This window comes from Gymnoscopelus braueri, assembly GCF_963280865.1.
Source record: "Gymnoscopelus braueri genome assembly, chromosome: 18".
Taxonomy (NCBI): domain Eukaryota; kingdom Metazoa; phylum Chordata; class Actinopteri; order Myctophiformes; family Myctophidae; genus Gymnoscopelus; species Gymnoscopelus braueri.
Genome location: NC_137618.1, coordinates 11,674,698 through 11,683,144, shown reverse-complemented (window position 1 = coordinate 11,683,144; position 8,447 = coordinate 11,674,698). Strand labels below are relative to the sequence as shown.

General features: G+C 42.5%; 2 protein-coding genes across 2 annotated transcripts in view; one reads left to right on the top strand and one right to left on the bottom strand.

The window, feature by feature from the left end:
* Positions 1 to 1,084: 1,084 nt before the first annotated feature.
* htr2aa (5-hydroxytryptamine (serotonin) receptor 2A-a) overlaps positions 1,085 to 8,447 on the bottom strand; it is a gene marked incomplete at both ends in the record, with an annotated part of 51,705 nt that continues 44,342 nt past the window's right edge. Inside the window, one exon of the mRNA XM_080457284.1 lies at positions 1,085 to 1,929. Coding sequence (XP_080313410.1) covers positions 1,085 to 1,929 — 845 coding nt within the window. The remainder of the gene's footprint in view (positions 1,930 to 8,447) is intronic.
* On the top strand, positions 4,757 to 5,890 carry LOC308105766 (kelch domain-containing protein 3-like; the record flags this gene model as incomplete). Its single annotated transcript, XM_080456695.1, has 1 exon — positions 4,757 to 5,890. The coding sequence occupies one exon, from the start codon at positions 4,757 to 4,759 to the stop codon at positions 5,888 to 5,890; it is 1,134 nt and encodes a 377-aa protein (XP_080312821.1).

The following is an 8,447-nucleotide window of genomic DNA, read 5'->3' as shown; positions in this document are numbered from 1 at the left end:
CTCTGTTGTAAAATAACAAAACCAAACAATACATTTATCTCACATTTACTGTATGCGCACAAAATACAAAATATAAACTCATGTATGCGTGTCTCACAATACTGTAACAACCCTGATCCGTATGGGTCCATTTATCTTCCATTTGTACGCTCTCAGAGTTAACACTGAAGGCTTTACTGTGTGTATTCCACTATGTGAGCAGCAATGAGAGTGTCTCCTCTCTCTCTGACCTATGTCAGGCTGTGACTACTGCTGTGAGTCAGCCTGCAGACCCTTTCCCTCCCGCTGAACCACCAATGGGGAGTATGGGAAATCGAGGCCACCCTGGCTTATCTTGCCGGGGAGGGATGCCTGCGTCACTCATGGCATTGGAGCCAAGAGTGTAGCACATATTCCAAGCTCAATGCTTTTCTCAACAAAGCAGGTGTCCTCACGGTGGCTGTATAGACATCAGTGTACAAGCCCCTGATATCAACAGTTCCTCCAAAACATCATGGTTACTGGCAGACAATTTCTGTTCCAGTTTCTGTATGGCAGCATACTTCAAAGGAAGTCATATTTTTCCAGTTTGCCTATGCCGAACAAGTTCTCTGTGGATGAAAATGTTTTATACTTTAACTCCACTTTGAGTGCTGAATGTTAGGATCCCGCCCACTGTATACAGTGCTGGAATGGTGATTTTACTACCTGGATCTGAAATAATAGTAATTGTAAAATGCACCTTGAATTTCTGCCTAATCACACACAATGTTCGCATTGGTGTCATCTGTGTCGACATTCAGCTAGTTTGAAAACCTTGGAGGTACAAGGGCTGCTGAAACAAAGGCACTGCATTTGTTTGTTTGTTCCACAATTATGTCATTTTGGTCTTATGACCTTGCCAAACTTAGTTTCCGCGAGAAGTATGCTGCAGCCTTTAGTCGGACTCAAACCACCGACACTCCTCTCCCGAGCATTTTTGCGACCACACAAATTAAATGTCGTCCGTTTATCCTCAAGCGGTGAACCATCATCATCTTAGAAGGTCCACAACACTTTATTCTTTAACTGTATTCCACAGTAAAATTCATTTTACTGTGCACTTTCACACACAGCTCTCCTTCTTGTCCTTGTCTCCCGGGCTTTTGTCTGACTGGGATTTGTCCACCAGTCCCAACCCAGGTACAGAGTACTCCTTCACGTCCTTCCTCGGATGCACCCCATTCCGTAACTCCCCCATGTCCCCCAGGGGTAGTTGGGTGGAATTGTAGGCCATTGGAGGGATGGTGTTGACCAGGATGAGCTGAAGAGGCTTCCTTTCTGGCTGATAGCGGCAGCGGACGTATCGCGAGAAAGCCGCCCGGTACGTCTTGTTGAACAGCGTGTACACCAGCGGGTTGACGGCGGACGACAGGTAGCCCACCCACACAAAGACGTTCAGGAGGCCGCCCATTACCTCAGGGTCACACACCGCGGGGTCGCACACCACCGCCAGGACGTTGGTGATGAAGAAGGGGCACCACATGACCACAAAGAGGAAGAACACCACCCCGAGTACCTTGGACGCCTTCTGCTCGTTGCTGATCGACTGCATGGTGCGGCGCCCGTGCGACGGCCCCGAGACGCTCCGCCGCAATTCACTCCCGCCCTCGCGGCTGAGAGAACGTCGGAAGAGTTTCTCGGAGGACAGCGAGGCTTGGGGCATGAAGCCGAGGGTCAGCGTGGCGCTCCACTTTGGCCTGGGGACCAGCTGGTCCAAGCATTGTGTGACTTCGTTCTGGAGGGCATTGATGGTCAGGAAGTAGGTGACCACCATGATGGTGAGGGGGATGAAGAAGGCCACGAAGGAGCCCACCAGCACGAAGCTGTTGTCGGTCAGCAGGCAGCTGCCATCTTTGAAGACCTTGGTGTGGTCCCTCAGACCCAGCACCGGGATGGGCACAGAGATACCTGCAGAGGCGAAAAGGAGGGTTGAGGTAGGAGGGTTGAGGTAGGAAGGCAGGAAGGAGAGATAGGGGGGAGAGTGGAGAGGAAAAGGGATGGAGAGGGAGTAAGGCAACACACAAGGGAGAGGTGGAAAGAAGAGAGGAGACAAAGTTGCAATGATGAGTCTTAATGCGTTTTTATATGTGCATTTCAAATAATTGGCAATGATTACAAAAGGGTATCGTGCAGTGAAATTGTATTTCTTTTAATTTGTGTGTTACCGTTTTGACCAGGGTCTACTTGGTCAAGAGATTAATTCTCAAGGTAACTAAAGGTTAAATAAAACCAAATGGATAAAATGAAATGATTTTGTACAACATTGCAAACAGGTCATCTGCAGATTTCAATATTGAAACAGAAACATAACGCTGCGATGAGTATGCATGTGTGATATGTATTCGTGGAAAGGTTGGGGTATAAAAAGGCACACCAGGACTTTGAATTGTGAAATTATTACATTAGTAAGCATTTCTTGAGATATTGTATCACACAGAATACAAAGGGAGGATTTGCAGTCACTGTCCTAACCCTGGCCAATAACAATCAAAACCTGCCATATTTTCCTTTTCACTAAATAGATTTAGCTGCAGTATATGATATGATATATTATTAATAGAGTAGTCCACGACTTCACAGATGTCCCCAGGCCCGGGTGGGCTGAGATAAGCAGTGCAATCTTCTTCTTACAAAGAACCTCGCTTACTTCTCATTACTGGCTCATCACATTTAGGAGAACAAGATGAAATCAAGGTCAAGGAAAACTTTATTATCTCTGGCGGGCAATTTGTTGCAGTTGTAAATATAATCACCATCAACACACAAACAATTCACACAAGAAACAACAGTGTTATTTAAAAGGGCAATAGCAGCAGGGCCAAATTAGTTCTTAAATGTATTGGTCCTGCATTTTTGTGAGATTATTATCTGCGACCAGATGGAAGCAACCTGAACTGAACGGACGATTAGTCAAGATAATGCACACATTATCGACAAAATGACAAAAATGACAGTTATCGTTGACCGATTTGAGGAATATTCGGAAATTGAGGTTATTGGCCTGCTGTCACTGTCTGTGTGCACAAGAAATATGACGTTGATCGGCCTAGTAGTTTGTGATATTAGCGGCAGACAGACAGAAAGACACAGACACACACAGACACACACACACACACACACACACACACACACACACACACACACACACACACACACACACACACACACACACACACACACACACAGAGAGAGAGTAGGATGAAGTGGGAGTTAACCCATTGAGACCTGAAGCCGATTCTACATGTCTCCTAAATCCCAACAGTATTCTGAAAAACGTATATTTCTATATCAGTGGTGCTCAATCTTTTTCATGTCAAGGACCCCCAAAATTATATGTATTTGGCCGCGGACCCCCATCAAAATATTTTGTTCCAGGACCCCCCAGAAGCAAAGATATGAGTTAAAAATGTTTGCTTTATAAATATATATATTCAAAGATTTGCACACATTTTCACGAATTTTCAAAAATAGCAGATATACAAGCTCGTAGCGCGGCACTCGGTGCCGCGCTATGAGCTTGTATATCTGCTATTTTTGAATAGCCTAAAGCGTAAAATAATGCTTTTTAGCTCAAATCTAAAAATGACACAGTTCCAGGTATTAATGGGTTAAATGAAAGAGAGATATACTGTAGATAGAGGCAGGTAGGCAGGGAGGACAGATATTGTACTGTCAGTGTGTCTGGATTGGTGACATCCTGCAATCCACCATACTGCAGGGACCATAATAGCCTCAGGGACCAGGGGAGGGCAGCTGCTCTATCTCCGGCAGCCATTTTGAAGAGGGGAGGTCTGAAGGAAAACATCACTGTGTCGATTTGCCATCCTGATACCTCATCAAATTGACAGGAAGTGATGCCCACAACGCCAGAGGAAACTTGTGGATAATGTTTTCAGATACATGTGTGCTGATGAAGTTTAAAATGAGTTTATCCACCATCTCTTATGTCATCTTGAATGAGATTCAAAACAGAGTAGCTCTGTAATGAAAATCAGGTGTGGTTGAAGGAACGTCTTAGCCTGGCTCCAGCCCCTGAATTGATAGCCTCGCATTCCGCTGTCAAGTTTTCTCAGGTGAAAATCTACCCGGCCCAATCGGGATCGGGATAATCCAGTATGAACCAATTGCCAAAGAGGCCCCCTTTGGCCACGCCGCCATCTCAGAAAACGGCTGCACTGAGAGGGCTTTCAGACTGAATAATTGAGTGAAACGAATGAAAATTCAGGCTGAGTGTCACCACTGTTGCTAGGAACGTGTCTAGCTATGGGAATCAAACAAATGAATCAAATCAAGAGTCATTTATATTCACAAGAGTTGATCTATGTCATCACGTAGTACGTTTTAGTTTACAGGAAGTAATTAATATTGGCTTTTTTTAGTTTGACAGGGTGTTATCTCATTCTTTTCTATGGCAGAGCTGATGGTGATTGTTTGTCTTTTCATTCTGGGGTCTGAAGGACTGTGAGACAGGGTAAAAATGACTCCAATCACTATATTTAAAAAAAGTTAAATTATTATATATATTGGTCCCCACTCCACCCTCAGCCCAGCCTGCCTGGGCTGAGGGTTGGGGTTGTTATTGGGGAGATCAACAGGCTTCCTTGATTGGCCAGCCCAACCCTTCAGCTTTGTGGATTGGCCATGCTTTTCGTGACGTTTGTGCTGCTGTACAAATATAAGAGGCATTGCACGGATTCGCGCTATAGACGAGAGAAATACAAAACCTCCTGCATCCATGTTGCGCTGGGCGGTGCATCTGAAAGGAGGACCAATAGAGACCCTCTATCATGCCCCCGTGTCTGTGGGGCACAAGGTGTACTCCTTTGGGGGGTACTGTACCATGGAGACCGACATGTACAGCATGGGTGTGCACGTCTTCAACACATTGTCTTTGCGCTGGATGAATTTGCCTCCAGTGACAACTGGAAGAGAAAATTCACTTGAGGTTCCCTCCATGCGCTGGTACCACACGGCTGTGTTGATAGAAGGTATCATCTACATCTGGGGGGGAAGTACATACACAAACTACTGCAACGTGCTTTATGCATTTGAGGTCAACACCCACAGATGGTTCAAGCCCAAGGTTTCTGGAACTGTTCCAGAGGCGAGGTGCTGCCACTCTGCCTGCGTCTTGGGGAAGGTAATGTATATCTTTGGAGGTTCTTTGGACGAAGTGAATAGATGCACTAATGACATCCACAAGTTGGACACCAGCACAATGATCTGGTCTTTGATTAACACCACAGGCACTCTGGCACCTGTTTCAGAATGTCACTCTGCCACTATCATCGGGACAAAGATGTTTGTATTTGGGGGCCATGGGCATGAGTTGGACTACAACAACATCATAGTGTTTGACACAGAGACCAACCTCTGGCTGAGGCCCGAATCTGCTCTGTTTCTTCCAGAAGGACGTGAGGGTCATTCAGCCTTTGCCTACAATGGAGAGCTGTACATATTTGGTGGCCACAAGAATTTTTGTCCGAACCGGACGGAACCAGACCGGGAATTCAATGACTATTGGAAATTAAATCCAGAGACCTTCTCCTGGAAGAAGGTTGAGCCCAAGGGGGAGAGTTCATGGCCGTCTAGGATGTGCTTTTGCATGGTTGGAGACTGTATGGTCCTCTTCCTCAGAGGAACCAGGCCTAATGACCTGTACATCTTAGACTTAAATCCTAGTCTTAAGACGTTATGCAAACTAGCAGTTATTCAGTACGCTCTCGAGCAGTCGGGGCTCCCACACGACATCAAGTGGGAACTGTCAGCCATGACTACCAGCAGCAACACGGCAGAGAACAAGTTCCAGGCAGTGGAACAGAAGAGAGGAAAATGTATGCAGGCAATGGAACAGAGGAGAGGAAAATGAATGCAAACGTGGAGACCTTTGTGTGTGTTTTCTAATGTGGTCTTTGATACTGGCAGAGGGTAAGGGCTGTGTGGACACAGTGTATAATGGCATATGGGCCAGGCTGGTGTGGATGCAGTGGTTGACAGTTAACTGCATCTGTTGCAATTTTCTGCCGGCCTGTACCAATGGAAAAGATCAAAGCCAACAGGGTTCAGTTTAGAAAGAAGAGGAAAGATGAGGAACAGTTCCCCCGCCCTGCCCCAAGGAAACAAATAACACACGCATGCATTTTTGGAAAGAGTTACGTTTACTTTACTTTATTTAACATAAGTATATTTATGTTATTTTATTTGTTGTTTCATTCTCTGAGACACTTCAGCCAAAGAGGTTGACTGGTATTTGCATTGGATCTGTCACATGACTCACCAATTTCACCAATCAAGCCAGACACAGCGCAGAGAATATCTCCGTGCCGGCAGGCGACCCGAGGTTACACACATAGACGAATGAGAGAATGGACTAAACAATAGTTACATCATGCCTTTGTCTGCCTTCATTTGTTATTGTTGTATTGTTTAATTTAAAGTTGTGGCACTACCACATAAAGTGTGACAAAATTATAGTTCCTGTCCAGGTATGGGTATTAATAGTAACGCGGCGTACTTAAAACAAGGGGAAGAAATGTGTAAATAAACTAAAGGTTGAACATTTAATAACAAAATATAGTGTATGGAAAATTGTGTTGTGTTGCCTTAGGTAACAATCCATTCATTTAGTCTTGTACAGGGCTCATTTCATCGAGGGAGCTGTGAAATGAGCAGTGTTATAAGTGTTATAAAAGTTCGAGGAAGATATGTACAAGGAACAGGTATAAAAGTTCCAGGAAATGAGATATTGGGAAGAACTTCCATTTTGAGAGTGAAAGTGTGTGTTTGGTCAAACACAAGCATCATTACAACCTACCTTTATTCCAAAACGTTTAAATAATTTTATACTGAGGTAGAATTATGTGTCATAGAAAAGGTATAAGCATTATCGAAACATTTGAATATTCTCATGGTGGATATGGACATAAACAGTAAGCAACATATCCTGACATAGAAGTTGGGTGAGAGAATTTAGTTTTTTATTTGCATGCAATGCATTGCTATTTTATTTTGGAACATTGAGGAATACTTGCATTTTTTTGGAAATACGGATTGAGGAAATCGGAGAACGTAAGCGTTTTTGTTTCTTTTATTTTTTGAAGCTGGGATTATATTGGAATACATTTTTTGTTGGCATTTTAAGGAACTCTGAAACAGATCAGGGGATCGTTTTTTATTTTTATTTTTCTGTTTATTTGTTTAATTGAAAGTCAATGCACTAATGGATTGCTTGATTGAATGGTGAAGTTGTTTGATTAATTTGAGTTATATAACAATCAATGTAATTTCAAAATCAATTGTTTGGGGTTTAAACTTTTGTCTGTAATAGAGCAAAGTATAAAATACTGAAGCAGGTATAGGACCTTTATCTGTTTAAATATAACTCAGCCATACAATATATGGTTATGTTATAAAGTGATATGGTTTAGGCAATATTTGAATTTGCACATGGCTATTTTCTATTTTGTTTATTTCTATTGGACAATTATCTATAATTTTATATTTTAGACATTTAAATTATGTTATGATTATTTAAACAATAAATCAGATTGTATGAACTAACTCAGCACTTAGTAGTCTTTTTTTTTACTAGATATTTACTAGAAGTAATTATTTGGATGTCTACTTTACTTCTTGAGTCATTATTTAAAAGTAACAATACTTTTACTTGAGTACAGTTTGTGACTACTTTGCTCACCTCTGTCCATATTTCCTAACCCCAATCCTAACCTTGTGACTTTCAGCTAAATTAAATTCAAAACCAAAAAATTCATTTTCCACCAAGAAAAAAAGTAATGTCTGCCTTTTTTTGTTTTGTTTTTACAGAAATAAATTTGGCATTCTCGTACAGTAGCGTTCATAGTGATGCGAGGTATTCGAATGCAACTGTTCTCTGAACTTAGCGAGGTATTCGAATGCATCTGTTCTCCGAACTTGCCGCATCATATTTATATGTTGTTTTATGGAGATTGAAGATACCGGGGCAGATTTCAACACTTGAGCTGGGTGAGGGTGGGGTAGCGGGATGCCTGCACCTGAATAATGTCAAACTCTACGTGAAGTTGCTTGCATGTGTTTGTACAAAAACAAATCTTTACTCGCTAAGTAGATGTTGTCTTTCTTTTTTCTAGCAAAATTCTACAATTATATGCCCTGAAAGATGTTCTCATCAACTAACAACTGAAAAGAAATATGACACTGGAAAAGAATAATCCGTTTTTGATTCAGGAGCTCCCCTTTTGTTTTTAATGTTCTAGTTTTTATTTCTCTTTTTTTTAAATCTTGCCTCTCTGTTTTGTTTTGTTTTGTTTTTGTTGTGTCTGTTGTCTCAACCACTGGGTTTAAGCCAAACCCGAACCTACAGCCATTGTAGTCATTTCCCCTGTATCCGTCCTGCAGTATACAACAGAATTTAATTAGTGAATTGT